The sequence below is a fragment of the Nuphar pumila genome, chromosome 1 (assembly GCF_984573655.1).
Source record: "Nuphar pumila chromosome 1, dmNupPumi1.hap1.1, whole genome shotgun sequence".
NCBI classification, from domain to species: domain Eukaryota; kingdom Viridiplantae; phylum Streptophyta; class Magnoliopsida; order Nymphaeales; family Nymphaeaceae; genus Nuphar; species Nuphar pumila.
Genome location: NC_143249.1, coordinates 19,696,079 through 19,713,792, shown reverse-complemented (window position 1 = coordinate 19,713,792; position 17,714 = coordinate 19,696,079). Strand labels below are relative to the sequence as shown.

General features: G+C 38.8%; 1 protein-coding gene across 1 annotated transcript; it reads left to right on the top strand.

The window, feature by feature from the left end:
- Positions 1–1,675: 1,675 nt before the first annotated feature.
- LOC149848248 (putative magnesium transporter NIPA6) lies at positions 1,676–12,331 on the top strand. The gene is made up of 9 exons (XM_089986347.1): positions 1,676–2,133; positions 2,251–2,307; positions 2,418–2,508; positions 2,612–2,772; positions 2,897–3,024; positions 3,157–3,294; positions 10,937–11,029; positions 11,119–11,236; positions 11,739–12,331. Exons 1-9 carry the CDS (start codon positions 1,983–1,985, stop codon positions 11,870–11,872), a joined length of 1,071 nt encoding a protein of 356 aa, XP_089842473.1. The 5' UTR covers positions 1,676–1,982; the 3' UTR covers positions 11,873–12,331.
- The last annotated feature ends 5,383 nt before the right edge of the window (positions 12,332–17,714 follow it).

Sequence of the window (17,714 nt, the reverse complement as noted above, 5' to 3'; positions counted from 1 at the left end):
ACTAATCCATAGCCTATGGCTCTGATACCATAATATGATTCAAACAAGCTAAGATGCTCACCAAAACACATGCAATAACACTCACACAAACAAGAAGACACTCAAGAACGGCACCAATATTTTTAAGTGGTTTTGGTTTTTCACCTACATCCACAATATTTCCTGTTTCTATTAAACTTTCACTAGAGACAGGTTTCCACTCTAATTTGATTTGGCAACTGGTTATTTACATTAGGCAGTCACATCTGCATCAATTTAGTTAGAATTCCTCTTGAGAAAGAATCTTTGCATAAGGCAACCTCTTTAGGATCTTAAGGAAAGATGTCCTTGCCATGTAGAGGACTCCTGCTGGCGTCTTCTTTTATCCTCTTCTTGAACCTCTTTAAAACTCTTCTTAGAGCCAGACGAATAGCCTTATGAGTTATGAATCGGGCCCACAACCTGAAGCTAGATCTGGATCAATTCCAGTTATCTGGACAGACCTGACTCAAACCAATCCAGTTTGACTCAAGGGCAGATCACGTGCAATGTGGTTGCATACTTTTGGTGTGCTGCTGCACCTAATCACCCAACATCTGCTGTTAAGCCTCACAATTGACAGGCTGTATCCCAAAGATGTGCAAGATGGTGGATGATCAAGTTCAGCTGCACACCAAAAACAGTGTTGTGAGTATTGGCCTGTATCGTTTGGTACTTATCATATCAGCAGAAAACCGATACGATACTAACTTGAATCGGCTATTTTTTAATAAATATAAAAAAATACTTCCACGTCATACCCCTACTCTCCTGCCCCCATTATCAATAATTAAAAGAATGAATATAAGCATATTCGAAGGAAGGCGGGATCAGGTGATATGCCAAAACACAAATTTTCTGTGTTCTCCTTAGTCATCATCACTCATTGTGCAAACAATGGGGTCCATTATTAAGATCCGTACGATAGTAATTTTAAAACACAAAAAATTTGTGTTTTGGCATATTACTTGATAGGGGGAATGGGGGGTATTGGTGAGGAGCCGAGTTTGATCATGACCCGTATTGCCACATCTTATATTGGTGTTTTGAGTAACCTTGTACAACCACACAAATGGGACAACAACCGGAAGCAGGGATGCAAATGGATCGGATTTAGTAAGAGTATTTTTATGATTTTTGGCTGTTCCTATTCGATTTGGATCCGAATTTTCTATATATTTATCTGATCTGAATCCGATCCGTTTGCATCCTTAACCTAAAACCCTCGGTTTCCAATGTTGTATAGAGAAAGGTTCCTATCCTTGGGCATACGTCTCCGTACATAATATGTCGATCTTAGCCGTTCAACAGATGCACCTGAACGGCTAGAGCTAGTCCAAATGTATCTGGCGGCAAGCCAAGCGGGTCTGTCTTCTTTGCTCTCCTAGTGCAGCACGGATTTCGTAATATTAGCCGCAGAATCCTCTTCTTTTTCCTCTCTTACATTCAACGTTAGAGAAAAAAGACCACGACCAGCATCCTCCCTCTCTCTCTCTGCAGCTTGGACTGGCAGGTGAGGCAGAAATAAAGACCATGCTTGCTATTCTTTTCTGTTTTTTCCCCTTCCTCCTGTGTAAAATTCTAGTTTAGACTTAGCAATTACCATTATCATACTCTAAATAAACCTCATCTCTTTAATTTCCATATTGTTCCTTCATTGGTGGTCAACGTTGAGGTTCCTGATTCTACTGCTGCTGGGTAGAATCCCCCCCACTAGTTAAAACAACCTCCGGTTCTGGGGTTGTTTCATTATTCAATTTTTTTGCGTTGCCTTTTATTGAAGCGGAGTTGTAGATGTGGAGTCGTGAGCACTTTGATTAGGTTGTTTGCGAGAAGTTGCTATCAGGTTTTTCTTCCAAATTCGTCTTGTTGGGTGTACTGATTTGAGGGGTTGTGAGAATCATGGTGGTGTGAATGGGATATGCGGAGGTTGGTTTGCGGAAAACGTGAAAGGCAAATGAACCATGACTCTGCCGAGCAGAGTCGGTTCGGCGTTGTCTGCAGACAATCTCAAAGGTTTTCTTCTCGCAGTGGTTTCCAGCGCGTTCATTGGATCGAGTTTCATATTGAAGAAGAAGGGGCTTAAGCGGGCCAGTGCATATGGTGCCCGTGCAGGTAAGATTCCAGCTACCCGATTCAAATTTTAGTGTTTTCTGTGTTGAGGGTTGGAATTTTTTGGAGCTTCTGTTTATAAGGATTAATCATTCGATTTTTGCTGTATGTGTGTGTAAGGTTCTGGAGGATATGGTTATCTATTACAGCCCCTTTGGTGGGCAGGGATGATCACTAGTAAGTTTGGTGAAACACTTTTTCTTTTTCCCTTTCTGTTTCACTTGTCTGTAGATTTTAAGGTTTGTAATGGATAGATCCCTTATAGATTCTGAAATGGATATATGTAGTGATCGGTGGAGAGATCGCAAACTTTGTAGCTTATATTTTTGCTCCAGCTGTTTTAGTGACGCCATTAGGGGCATTAAGTATAATTGTCAGGTAAAGATCGCTATAAGCAATTGATCTATTTCCTTTTTCATCTCATTGAGTTTCCTTTTTCTTCACATTTATTCATGTGGTGTCTATTGAACGTTAATGACAGTTCTGTTCTAGCGCATTTTATGTTGAATGAGAGGTTAGAGAAGATGGGTATGCTTGGTTGCCTGTTGTGCATAGTAGGTTCGGCTGTGATCGTGCTCCATGCACCTTCAGAGCGTACTCTCACCTCAGTAGAAGAGATCTGGGATATGGCAACCCAACCTGGTAAGAAATGTTAATGGATAATCCACTTTGAATGTTTGTATCTTTTAACTTCTTCTGGTGGCTGACAATGCACATTCATCTTCGCGACACATCACACTCATTTTTTCTTCTGTGAATTTTTCAGCATTTCTTCTTTATACGGCATCAGTGGTTGCAATATCACTAGTACTGATGTTGCACTTTGCCCCTCGATACGGACAGACAAACATAATGGTGTATTTAACCATATGTTCTCTAATCGGATCACTCACAGTAACTCCTTTTGATTTTCAGCTTGTGCATGGCTTGTTTAATTTTATGTTCTTAAGACTTGAATTGTAATTCTGTCATTTCATTTGATTTATGTGATAATGAGCAGCACATGTTTGTTGTGATCTGTTGCAGGTTATGAGCATCAAAGCTATTGGAATTGCCATCAAACTCTCAGTTGAAGGTACAAGCCAGGCTGGATATTTCCAAACATGGATTTTTGCTATGGTTGCAATCACATGTATCGTGATTCAGTTGAATTACCTGAACATGGTGAGATAAGTGTTTTCTTATTGTATATCTAGGATCGTCATAGACTAATAAACTCCTTAGGCGCTAAGGAGCTATCTAACTTTTGATGTATGTGCTTAACTGAAACACATATTTTCTATAAAGCAACCTTTTTGTAGGTTTTCTCCCTGAATCAATTTCACACATGAACTGTGGTAGTAGCAAAACTTCACAGTCTAAAGTTCATGATAACAAAATTTTGATTTCTAAAACATGATACATCGGTAAGTTCAAGGTGCTGTGCCAACTTTTCCTTGTAAGGGAGTTATGCTATGGAATCAACAACTTAAATATGTCAGCCCTAGATGAACGACCTGGATCCTAATTTCTAGAATTGGGAGGAAAGCACCTTCCCTAAAGGGAAAGCAATATGTGGAACTGAGATAGAAGGTGCTTGTGATTGTTGTTCCTCTATGGATTAGTTGAGTTTATCAGCACCAATTTATGTATACTTAGGCTTTTTTTTGTGCATCATTTGCATCAGACTGCTTCTCAATAAATCATACTAAATCTAGTTCATACTTTAATTGACTATATATATATAGTGGTGTCACTGTGCCCTAATTTTTTCGTACCAAGAGTGTCCACTTCATGTCCTATACCTGTATCTGCATCTATGTGATATAGCAGAATAGAGAGAAGGGAGTGGTCAGATCTGGAGTAAAAGATGAGTTTCTAATGCATTTTGCAATTGGACATCACATCTAGGGCTAATGTCAGGAAAGTGACGCTTAAAAGGGAGAAAATTGATTTTGAATTTTAGTGTTTTGCTTCTGAGTTTCATGATTTTTCAGATCAGTATTAAGGAAGATATGGTTATTGCAAGATTTTCTAAATATTTTCGACTATATTTTGCATATCGCCAGATTTGAGTGTACTGACCAGATTTCAGTGATTTGCTTGGGACATTTGGCATCACTTCAGTCAATCTTTTTGAGGATAAGAGTGAAGGACAAATTTGGTGTTCCTTGGGGGTGTATATTGAACAGATCGCATTCTCTGTGGTGTGTCAAGACTGGCAGTAAGAGGATTTTTTGGTTTTTTCAGAGCAGCTGGCTGGTGTCCTATTCAGGCTGTATTTGATGAATGTTTGAAGTAACAGAGGTAAAATGATGTATTTGGAATCTTCTTTGAGTGTCTGTGTGAAGAGTTGAGATGGGATATTCTTTTTGGTGTGTTGCTACATTGCGTTTTATTGGTAGAAAAGCTGCTTGCATTTGTTTTGTGAAAAGACAGGAAATATGGGCAAATCTGAATCCATCCGGCTGATCCTAGTCAAATTAGATAGGGCTAACTATGTATACTGGTCAGAATTTATGAAAACTGTGATAGAAGGCAAGGGCTTGGAGGATAGATCATAGTCACAAATATCGGTATCGGCTATATCTTGGCGAGGCTATTTCTCGTGATATTATCGGTTTGGTGATAAATCTGGGGAAAATATCGGGACTTAAAAAATAAAAAATAACAAAAATAAGTAAGAAAATTTCATGTTTAGACAAAAAAGTACATAAATAATAAAATAAATAAGTAAAATATGTAAAAAAGAAGAAAAAAATATTTGAAATGTAAAAAATTAAAAAAAGTAAAACTAATTGATAATATTGTGATATTAGTGCGATAATATCACGATATATATAAATTTCCAATATTTTGAAAATATCGCGATATTTTGAAAATATCGCGATATTTTCAAAATATTGCCGATATCATAGATAGATGAAACCAAGCCTAATCCTAGCAGAGAATCTGCAGATTATGAAATGCATTTATTGTTTGGAAAGTGAAAAATGCACGTGTAATCATTGTTGGATTTATTTGAACAAGGCATGGCTAGAAATTTGACTAACATGGAAAACCAAAACATGCTTGGAAGTTTTCGGAGGAAGTATATCATCATGCTAATTGAGCAAGCATCAGTTGGTCTAGGAGTTCAGGGGATTGCAACAAGAAAATAGATCTATTCAAGAGTTATATTTCTTGATTGAGTAGAAATTGGATGATATAGCCCTTATTGAATCTACTCGTTGTGTATTGTGTGGGGAGCACAGAATCTACATGTTAGAAAACAACAAGAATAGAGAAGAAACAAAAAATATGCAGTTTCTTATGGTGTTGGGACCAGAGTTTGATGGCACAGGGTTGCTATATTTCATAAGGCTACCTTACCTTTCTTGGTACAGGTTGGCTGAAGAGACAAACATAGTCATTTTGGGGAAAAGGGGAGGTGGTGTTGAGAGAGAGAGAGAGAGATTTGAAGTCTAAGTCAGAAACTTTTGAGTTAGAGATATTGATAATCATGTTGTATATTGTTAAATTCAATGTGAAAGAAATGATAAGATTATAGAAATTTAGGACTATATCCTCCTGGATGTTTTGAAGGGCCAAATCATCCATGTGGAAAAGCAAAAAGATAATAACATGGAAAACCCGAGTAACTTGCTGACTTTATAACCACCTTGCTTACAACCTTATATATCAGCACACAGAACTTCATTATTTAGGATATCCCAATAATCTATTGGAATAAGGTTTATTTGTTTGTAAGCATAAATAAGCCTTACCTCTCCTTCTCTTGCTTCTAATATATTGAGACATAGCGGGCAATTGATGAATTACCTGACCTAAATGGGATAATGAACCATCTGGCAAGTTTCAACACCAGTAGGGCCATATTGTGCACCTGCAATCTGTACATCAACATGCACTTAATTCAATACTTGTACCTTTTGAAACCAAAAATCTCTTATTAAGTGGGCAAGTTTTTGTCTGTGCTCTATTCCAACTGCCGCCTATGCAGAGCAAGAGGATAGGCTGGTTCCCTTTAGGAGAATCTGTTCTATGATCAAGCTCGAATCATGTCATGCATGATTAGGCTTCGTAAGATCTATTTGAATAAGTGATGTGGTATGATCTAGTTTATGTTCTATCTATTCCACTTCCATTTATTTAACATATAGTAGGGAATCCCTTCATTTCCCCTGCATCGACCCCGATTTATGATACTATTGGAGTGAAATAAGGGATCTAAGGAAGAATTGGGGTTAGACTTTATTAGTAATAGTAAATTCTTTGTACGTAAGAAAACTCTAGAAAACAATATTGTGCACCAATTACAAGGTATGAGACAATCCAAAATGCATTTGATCATGATCGATGTAAGCTTACTTGGATATTGAGCATTTATCCATACGAACATAGTTTCCTGAATGGCATATAGATTTTATATGAATTTGTTTCATTCCTCTGATTGTTGCTCAAACTGGGTGATGAAAACTCATCATGTCTGGTTCTGTCAGGTGATGGATCCATAAGAATTCGACTATCTCCACTACAAAGAAACCTGACTTGAATGATAATGTATTAAGAGTTAAATTAGTTAAGGGGGTGGTGCATAATTATTATGGAGAACCCGAATGGCTTAATGATCTTTTATATATTTCTCCTGGAGTATTTCTAGGTACTATTGCATGTAACATCGGTTTAGCGGTTCTAGAACCATCAAATGATTGGTGAACCAGTAGATCAATTTGCAACTCCTTTGGAAATATTACTTGAATGATACTTCTTTTTCACATTTCAAATACTCTGTAAAGTACCTAATAAGTTAGTGGGTGTTCTTTTAATGGTTTTGGTACTAGTGGGATTTATCGACTACCCGTTTTGGAAAATGTTAATAAATTTCAAAATCCATTCCAATTCCATCACCCAGTAGCTACAACCATCTTTTTGATTGGTATGGCAGTAGCCCTTTGGTTAGGTATTGAAGCAACATTACCTATTGATAAATCTTTAACTTTAGATATGCCCTTACTAAAACCATAACTTATTTGCAGTGGTGACACAATGAAGCCAAAGGTTTCTGGCTTGTGCAACATTAAAAATAATTGGAGTCTGATGGTTCTATCTGTGCCAACCTTAGGCTCTGCATTGCCAGAAGGTACACTGTCTAATTAGGTACTCTGTATAATACCTAATAAGTTATTGGGTGTTCTTTTAATGGTTTTGATACTAGTGGGATTATTGACTACCCGTATTGGAAAATATTGATAAATTCCAAAATCCATTCCATCACCCAGTAGCTACAACCATCTTCTTCTTTGGTTAGGTATTGGCTTAACATTACCTATAGATAAATCTCTAACTTTAGGTATGCCCTTATTAAATTATTAACTTATCTACAGTGGTGAAATGATGAAGCCAGAGGTTTCTGGCCTGTGAAACATCAAAAATAGTTGGAGTCTGATGGTTCCATCTCTGCCAACCTTAGGCCCTGCATTGCCAGAAGGTACACTGTCTAATTTGGTTAGAGTAATTGGCCAATTATGGGATCATTTCTGCTATAGATTTTATCTTTGCTTTGACTGGTGCCCTTGAGTTTTTGCTCTTTAAATCAAAACATCGCCCATAAGCTCTTCTGCAGCTGGCTTTACATTTACTCTTTCTGGATTTTATTTCTATCGAATGATTTTGTGACCGAGCAGCTTACTATGAGATGATGAAAATTCGAATGCGATCCAGATCCAGGACCCTCGTGTGATGCCATGATGGAATTCTCTTGTCTTCACATTTTTCCATCTTAGATGGTGTATGTGCCTTCATAGTAAAATCTTTTATTGCACTATAGAAGCATTTGCATATTTTTACATGGATTTCTTGTCATGTCATGTTTATAGGGGTATCTTCTTTCTGTTAAGCTTCTATTTCAGATGAATCAAACTAACTGAGAACTCTTCTCTGCCTACTTGTCTTACAAGAAGCATGAGAAATATTCTAAAAGGCTTTGCATTACCTGGATGCTAAGTCACACGGACTCTGCTATAAGGTCGACGCACCCGTGTCAACACGCCCCGACACGGGTGCGGACACAGGTGCGGCTTCAGACACGGTCAACCAAGTGTCGGACTCGGTCAACGCACCAGGGCCGAGTCCGTCCACATTTTGGACTCGGTCAACTTTGACCGAGTCTATTTTTGTCCATTTTTTAGGGCAAAAGACATAAAAACTAAAAAAAAATCAATCATTTTATATATTTTTTAATATATATATATAGCCGTGTCCCCTAATGGGCACAACTTTGACCAAGTCTTATTATTGTTATATATATATATATATATATATTTTTTTTTTTTTTTAAATATATATACATATATATAGCCGTGTCCCCGTGTCCAAAAAAATTTAAATTGCTCCGCACCCGTGTCGCACCCGTGCCCGTACTCGTACCCGCACCCATGTGACAGCCTGGATGTGTTTTGTGCCAGCCAATTGAGTGAATCTTTTGGACTTTTGTTGTTCATAAACTGAATCATCAATTAAAAATATTGGACTCACCATGTTATAGGGTGAATCCAGTTCCATGATGGTGTGATGTTACTTATTTTGCAAACAAGTATATTAATGTTTCATATCGAGTTTTCATTTTGCCATGAATTACTTTTGTCTTGTAAAGAGTACCATATGACCTAGAGCATGCTCTCTTTTTTTCCCTGGGACAAGCAAGCTGGGATTAGGCAGACCTGTACCAGTTCCTTAATAAATAAACAAACTTGTGAGATTAATGGCAACTCTATCTCATATGGATACTAATCTGGTGGTTTATTTTTTCAATTATGCAATTGGCCTAAAACAGCTAATCTAGCTAAACTACACAATGAAACTCACCTAGAGCGTGCTCGACCAGCTGTAAGATTGCAATTACTTCTATGAGGAATTAAGGATGAAATAATTGGTCTTCTTTCAGACCAACTTCTTTTAATGATATGCAGTACAGGGATAAAGTTATTCTCCTTCGTACTTTTTAAAATGATGTATTCAGTTCCTTGCATTTTCCTGGATAATTTATTGCATGTACTGCATTAGGGCTGGACAACAGGCGGACTGGGATGGCCTGACCCTGTTAGTGGGTGGGCTTGGCGGGGCTCTTGATGGGCCGGGCCTGGTCAAGCGCAACCTATTGACCAATGGGGTTGGGCCTAGGCCGAACACAAAGCCCATGGCATGCCCGTTTGGCCCATGGGCCCAATTTGGGTCGAGCCAGGCAGGGTTACAAGTCATCTTATATTCACGATATTCCTCATTCATTTTCTTGAATACATTGGATTTTTAATAAAAATTTGAAAATACAAAAAAATAAATGGGAACCAAGATGGATTCATTTTTTGAATTATATATATGTGTGTGTGTGTGTGTGTGGGTGGGTGTGTGGGTGGGTGTGTGGGTGTGTGGGTGTGGTTCTGTACCATGATATCTTATGGTGGTACACACCTTTGTTCGTATGGATCTAGCCACCAAATGGTAAATCTAACCTTACATATGTGTTTGGCATGATTTATTTAATATGTTAAAGGTTTTATCATGTCTAATGCACCATCAGATTCATTTTTGAGATGGTGAAAAATCAACGGCTCATAATTTGTGAAAATAGGAGCAGTTTAGAAATGGTATAAAACTTCTTATTTGAATCAACTGTAACACATGAAAATAGTAAATAGGACCTGTTAAACATCATCCAAAGGTTAGATTTGGTGTTTGGAACTTAGATCCATATAAATCAAGTGTGTACCACCGTAACTTATGGTGGTACAGTACCATCATAGAAGCAATATATATATATATATATATATATATATATATCAGTTTGGGCTGGCCCAACCCAAACTGAGATTTTGTCCAGTTGGGTTTAAGCCCGGTTCAAGTTGAGCCTTCTTTTGAAAACTAAACCCAAGCCTGACCCATTCACACTGGGCCATGGCCTTCCCAGCCCGTTGTCCAGCTCTATACTGCATGCAGAGTTACACAGTAATTAGGGATGGGCAAAAGTTCTATTTTGAAGAGAATTCTCTAGTAGAGGTTATCAATTGATCAAATGGATTATCTGCAATTTCATGGGTGTAGTACAGAGACAACATCAAAGTTTCTCTCTTGAATTTCTCCTAGTTACTCTTGATATTTTCAAAACCGATAGAAAGGGCAATTTCTCAAGAGAACTTGTCGTTTCTAAGCTATCTTATAATCTCTTTAAAAAGACACATGACCTTTTGATAGATTCATTATTATAAATAAATCCAAGTTTTTTTTTATTTAGAAAATTATAACATTTTCCCAAGATAAAGTTTAAATCTTCTAAATAAACATGCAGATAGTATTCCATTATGGTACTGTGTCTATAAGAGACATACCACAGCCCACAAGGGCTCCGGACATCTGGCTATGTGGATTGGCTTAAGGCATGCAAGTTGAAGGATGTCACGAGTTCAATACCCAGGGTGTGTGTCCTTTGCCTTATGGCCAGAGCAGCAGGTTTGATGGGTTTTAACTGCTTGGGGATGGGCCATACGGCAGAGCATCAATCACTTCCGGGCACCTCCACCTGATTCGGGGTTTCTCCTCGATAAATTAAAGAGAGAGAGAGAGAAAGAGAGAGAGAGGCTACATGATTTATTATATGTTTATATGCCTTTATGCCTACAAATCATCACCAAGCTTTCTTGACCAAACATTGCAATCTTCATCTTCCCCTATTTCTGAATCTAAAGGAAGGACATAGGCAACATGGTAACAAACTGGTTTAAGTTTCTAAACCTCTGTTGTCCTTCCTTGAATGTGAGTGGAAATTTTACAGGCACTAGATACATTCAATGCGGCAGTTGTTTCCCCAATCTACTATGCAATGTTCACAATCCTTACCATCTTGGCAAGCTCCATAATGTTCAAGGTATATAAGAAATAAATGCTGCTGCATGCCTTTGCCCTTCTTTTCTTTCAGGGCATTTCATATCTTTTTCCTTGTTGTACATCATACAGGACTGGTCTGGCCAGAGTGCAAGTAGCATAGCATCAGAGATTTGTGGAATCATCACAGTGATTTCAGGAACTACAATATTGCATACAACAAAAGAACCTGAACCACCTCCAAAAACAGGTATATCCAGAGGAGTTTGATATTTCTTGCATCTGCCATTTTTCTACTGAAAATTCTTTTTCTGTCAATGTAATTTGCCATGTTTGTTGGTCAAACTGGAGCTGAAAATTCATCATGTTTAATGTGGTATATTCATGCTTGAATTCAGGGTCTACTGGAGCCACTACGGCATGCCTACCAGATGCATGGGCGGCCTCATTTGGCTCTTTACTGATATAAATTGTTTAATACTCTCTCTTTCCTTGAAAAGGAAAAGAAGAGTCCCTCTGAAACTACAAGGCAGAGACCTTTAATATTCCTAGCATGCATAATTGCCAATTTTTTTGTTCTTTTTATTCTTCAAATTTTCTGGGTTTTCCATCTGGACTGTTTTCTACTAGATTACCCCAATTTTCAACATTGTGGTTCCCCTAAAAACTGTGTATCTGCTCTGGTTCTCCATATAGTCATCATTCTTTAAGTTGATTATTTATGTTATACTAATCTCAAGGAACTGATGCAGACTTGTATTCACCGCTTTCTCCTTCAATATCATGGCATGTGCGTCTACCCAACGGAGAGTTTGAGAAGCAAAAGGAGGAGGATGAATTAACTCCAGATTTTATTACTATTCTCCGCCAGGATTACTTTGTGTAGAGCAGGAGGTTCTGATGGCTTTCATAGTACTGCAGCTGCAATTGTGAGTTTGGAGTAACTGGGGAATTCATGGATCAGTGATTCGTCCAGTTTTGGTAGTTCTTGCATCACGGTATTCTGCTTTTATGATCCACATCAGCAGTTCAATGACTGTTATATCACCGAGAGATCCAGCATCCTTTGCTTATTCATGCAGAGCCTATCAGTAGCTCCAGATCAGTGCTTGCATATTAATCAAATAATTTGTTTCTGTCTGTTTCCTTCCCCATAATTGTTTGCTTTGTAACAGCGAGTTATCTGCTGTGATGGCCTTGTGTATTTTGGTGTCTTCCATTTGTTTTGTTTTTTATTGCAGGTGCCTTCATTTTTTGTTGCCTGTACAGGTCAAGAAATGATGCAGGAACTGTATATTAACACGCTACCCGTTATATTTGTAAGTCTAATCATTAATCCATGTGTAATTTTTTTGGAGCATTACTGTGTCCAAATGAAAAGAAGAAAGGAAAGAAACAATGCTGCCAGAATGAAGAGCGAACTGCCTTAAGGTTGATTTCCATGTATAAGATTGGGACTTGCATGTTAATGTCCTATCTGTTTTTTGAAATTTTGATATGATGTATTAATATAACTTTGTCCTTCTATTGTGGTGGTGGTGCATGGGTGTATGTGCACGCATTGAGGAACCTCTTGGTAACCAATGTATGATTCCATCCCAGCAATGGCACATCGCTCATCTCAAAATTACGGTTGAGGCATCTCTGTTGGTAATGAAATCATGTTGGCCTACATAATTTGATGCATCTTTCATATGTTTGATTCAGTTAGATGGGTCTCAAACTGACCTAAAAAACAAGTGTCCTGGTGATACCAATGCATACAAGGCTCTGTTTAGGAGCTGTTTATCATTGTCTACGTGTGAATGGATGATCATTGTTTTTAATAGGGAAGTACAGGCATGGCTAATGTCATAATCGCGATTGGTACATAGTTCAGCCTCATGTACCATATCAGGTATACCAATGTCATAAAATGGTAGGAAACTGGCCTATCATTAATAGATATCCATAAAGCTCATGCTCAAATGGTTAATAAACTCACATTATATTTAATTAAAGCTCATTTCTAACACATGAAAACAAATATCATTTTTTTTTCAATAATATAAGTTACTGAAATCACATCTCATGGACATTGGAAGTTTAATGGAGAGCAGATCAGGTAATTTGCCACATCACTCTTAAAAATGTTCTAAAATCAGGGACGTTCATCTTGTTATCAGTGGGACCCAGTCATAACGTGGCTGACGGTCGACTGCCGGTACCCTGTGCCGACCTTGGACGCCAAATCATTACCTAAAATCACCCAAAATAGGACTTTTTGGTGTCCGGCTCAAAAGGCCCCCCAAGCCTGCTTTTCTGTTTCATATCGTCGGCGATTAACCTTTTTCTGATTTCAAGGGTTTTCCGGCTAGAAAAGTTCCGCTCAATGGTGTCTCAGCAAGGATTTTTTTAAAATCTCTCTCTCTCTCTCTCATATTATTGGTGATGCACCTTTTTCCGGTTGCAAGGGTTTTCTGGCTCAGTGGCATAGTCTCAGCAAGAAATTTTTTAAATCTGTGTGTGTGTTCCGTGGAAGAGAGTCCCATGGGAGATGCTGGTGTCCCTCGCTCCTATGTCCTCCTTTTGATGGTGCATTCCCAAAAATGATGGCAGTGCCCCAGATGTCATGTGTCCTTGCAACAATCTGACCCCCCTGATCACAATGGTAACATGCCCTCTCTGGTATTTATCTTTTTAGTAATTAGTGAAATCTAGGGTTCTAATTGTTTCAAGGTTCTCTGTCAGTTTGATTGCTGTAAGACATTCCTTATGGTTTTCTTGCAACATTGGCCAGATATCCATTGTAATAAAATGAAATTATTCCCACTGTATTCTTGCAAGCTTAGCTTTTGCATGGACCCCTTACTTGCCTCCTTGTTTAAGTTTTCAAGTATCTTCTTCTTTTTGTGTGTTATTGTTTTCGTAGTGTGACTGTGTCATGCTACTAGTCATGTTAAAATAGAATGAGTGATTACAAAATAAATACATTTTAATATTGTTTTTTTTATCACTTTGGCGAATTTCCTTTTGACCAAGCCGATCAAAACCAACCTCAGCAGTCTGGAAAAAACGAAGCCTGATTGAAGTTCATTAGCTTCCTTTTGGTCGATTGTGTTTGGCGCGAGTCTGAGCTTAGCTCAGTAGGTTTGGAGTTTATATCTTTATTATTTATTTATTTTTGAAAGAAAGAGTAATATTATTAATCGAGAAAAATGAGTATAAATCGCTTATGAAAAAAAATTGGGGAGTGATGAGATATCATGCCCCAAACATAGATTTGCTTTGGATACACAAACATAGAAGAACACCCCCCAAACCAGCTGATCAAGCACCGGCCCTATTGACCCCCCAACCAATCAGCTTGACTGTCCGGCCATTTGAGAAGAACATGATCTTTTATTTCCCACTGTAGCTGAAAATTAATGGCTTCCAAATCTCTCGCTTTTTCTTTGAATATATATGTTGGTTCCTTTCAAGCCAAATTTGCCTCCAAGCCTTCAATACCCAAGCACGCCACACAAAAATCCACCAGGAACCTACCTTTAGAGTACATGTGATTAGGGATGGCAGTGGGGTGGGGTGGGGCGGGGGACAAGGTCTCCACCCCCGCCTTCATCCCCGTTTCATGTCCTCCATCCCCGGTTCAAATGGGGATGAGGCGGGGTGGGGCGGGGATATTGCGGGGAAAAGTGACGGGGACGGGTCGGGTCGGGGAAAAGTGTACGTCCATTCCTGCCTCCATCCCCGAACGGGGATGGATTTTAACCTTCGTCCCCGCCTCCATCCCCGTTTCATACCCTTCATCCCCGGTCCAAAAGGGGCGAGGCGGGGCGGGGCCCCTCTTTCCCCCGGTCCACTGCCATCCCTACATGTGATGTGCAATCAACACCTCTCGCGGGAATGAAATGCTGTCCCAATCAGTGAAGAGGCCATGCCGAGCTTGGTGTAATAAGGTGTGGATGAAGATATAATTCCAAAAATAGGTGAGAGTGTCGAATCTTCACCGACTTGCGAGATGAACCTCCCCCTTCTTAAGTTTAGAGAATCAACCAACCCAAAAGGGAAGCCACGAAGCGGGAGGCCGGCTGCCTACAATGCTTTCCGTGGAAGCCATGAAATAGATGGAGAACCAATAAAATGATACATTTTCATCACTAGTTAGAGGCCAACTCACTTCGTCCTTCCTTTGTGAAATGAAGTAGCCTTCCAACAAAACCATTAGCGCAATCCATTCGCTAAATACTAAATCCGAAGGGTCCCTTCTAAGAACAATGTCCCACACCTCTCTACTCAACCAAAAGTCACAAACCTGACTGTATTTAACTCAATCTGCGACATATAAGTTAGTGAATGAATCCCTTAACTTCATTTTCCTGCACCAAACATCTTGCCAAAATAACGTCCTTAAGCCATTACCCACTTTGACCCAGGCCACCAAGTTAAATTGGTCTAAAGCCTCAGACCCACAACCTTTCCAAATCCCTGATCCCTTTTTCCACTTGTGATTTTCGGACCAACCCACAAAATCGTATTTTGTTTAGAATATCAAACTAAGTGGTCCTTCTTTCATAGAAATCCTTCATGGCCATTTAGCTAGTAGTGCGAGATTGAATCTTCCAAGAATGTGGATTCCCAAACCCCCAACTCGAAGAGGTTGGGAGACTAAAGACCAATTAAGAGGCGCTTTAGATTTTCTCTCAATTGACCCTTGCCAAATAAATTTTTGAAACAATGCATTTATGTGCTTCTCAACTTTCTTAGGGATCTTGAAAACTTGTATGAAGTGTAGCACTATGCAATTGATGTTGAAACAAACAAGATTAACTCTTCCCGCACTAAAGAATAATCGAGAGGCACAAGATTGAAGTTTATAGCAAATATTATCCTCAACCACACTCCAATGAGATTCCCTAGAAACCCCCCAGTGAAGAGGCAACCCAAGATATTTCATTGGTAAGGTTCTGGAATCACAATTAAAAATAGATGAAGCTAATCATTGTGAGTCTCCAAAAAGGTCATTAAGTACCATAATTTGACACTTACCTTCGTGTTCACACGAAGGCAGGATATTTCAGAGAAACATTTGAATACCACCCAAAGTGCCTACATATTTTTTCCGTAGCTTCCCCAAAAATTAATGCATCATCCGCAAAGAGTAGGTGAAAGATAAAGACCAATGACGACACTTAATTTGCAACCCTTGAATACACCCCCTCCTCCGCATGAGAGAGCATCAAGAAAAGTGCTTTCATAGCCATGATAAAAAGAAGAGGAGAGAGAGGGTCACCTTGCCGCAACCCTCTTTTTGGTTTAAAAAAACCACCTCTTTCTTCATTAAGAGAAACTGTTACCGAAGATGCGGAGATAAACCCCTTAATCCAATGTCTCTACTTCACTCTCAACCCCGCTTTTTCGAGATCAATTTTAAGAATGAAAGATTTCGTACATTGGAGCTTGATAATGGAATGGATTGTCTCATGTGCAATAACACATGTATCATGAAGGTGCCGGCCGATAATGAATGCATTTGGCTTTTTCGAGATGAGATGTCCGATGACGCCCTTGATTCTTGTTTCCAAAATTTTGAAGATGATTTTAGAAGTGCTTATGAAATTTCCTCCGCTTGCAGATCCTTAGGGATGAGTACAATGGTAGAACGTCCCATGACACTCAGAATTTTGGCGTTTGCATGAAACTCTACCATCATTTGTAGGAGGTCATCTTTGACAAATTCCTATGCAAGCTTAAATTTTTTGATAGGAAATCTATCAATACCCTGAGTCTTACCATTTAGAAGAGACCAAATAGCATTCTTGACCTTCTCCAAGGTGAAAGCGAAAGAGATGTTTTTCCTTTCCTCTTCACTAATGGATTTGAAACCCATGCTAGAAATATCATAATCTGCCACTACCACCTTAGAAAACCTTTACTTGAAGAATTCAGTGACACTAGGTAGAATAAGGGACCCCTCTTTTAATCTCATCAATCACCAAGGATGAGATACCATTCACCCTTCGTTTTGTAGAAGCACGTAAGTGGAAGAAACAATATATTCATCTCTTCCGATTTGAGTCAATGGGCTTTCGCTCTTTATTTCCATCTAATACACTTCCGCACCCTCCATTCTTCAATACATTCTACAAGCTTTTGCCTCTCAATTTTCAAATTTGAAGTCATTTTTATAACACTAACTTCCTCCTCTCATCTTTGAAGAACCTTCAATTGCTCCTCCCATTCATCAAGATCTTTAAACCTTGTTGAGCATTCTGTTTTGCTCCATTCTATAAGTTTACTTTGACACAAACCCAAGCTTGACATTGATTCTCTTGGCAGCCATCCACCCCCACTAGAAGCTAAGTTCCACCATTTCTCTACAAGAGCCAAGAAATCAGGTTTCCTTGACCACCAATTTTTCATTCTAAAAACACTATGCCATTGTTCTTCCCTCTCACCCCATGAGAGCCAAATTGAAGAATGATCCAATATCCAAATAGGGTCCGCCAGTACCCACATGTCGTGTAGTCTTTGGAGCATATTTGAAGTGACAAGAAATCTATCAAGTTTTATCGATCACCATTGGCACCCTCTTGTTTGACCATGTAAAACGTGATCCTTGCATTGGGAGTTTCGATAATTGAGCTGCATCCAAGAATACTGCCAACCTTGGCATATTCCTAGTGTAGATTTGTGTTCGATTGGAGTCCTCTAATCGAAGAATAAAATTAAACACCAATTCAAGAACG

Excerpts from the sequence above, each read along its gene's own strand:
- LOC149848248 (XM_089986347.1), top strand. The coding sequence starts at position 1,983 with ATGACTCTGCCGAGCAGAGTCGGTTCGGCGTTGTCTGCAGACAATCTC. Across the intron at positions 2,308-2,417 it reads GTGGGCAGGGATGATCACTA|TGATCGGTGGAGAGATCGCA; the intron begins GTAAGTTTGGTG and ends GGATATATGTAG. Across the intron at positions 2,773-2,896 it reads GGATATGGCAACCCAACCTG|CATTTCTTCTTTATACGGCA; the intron begins GTAAGAAATGTT and ends TGAATTTTTCAG.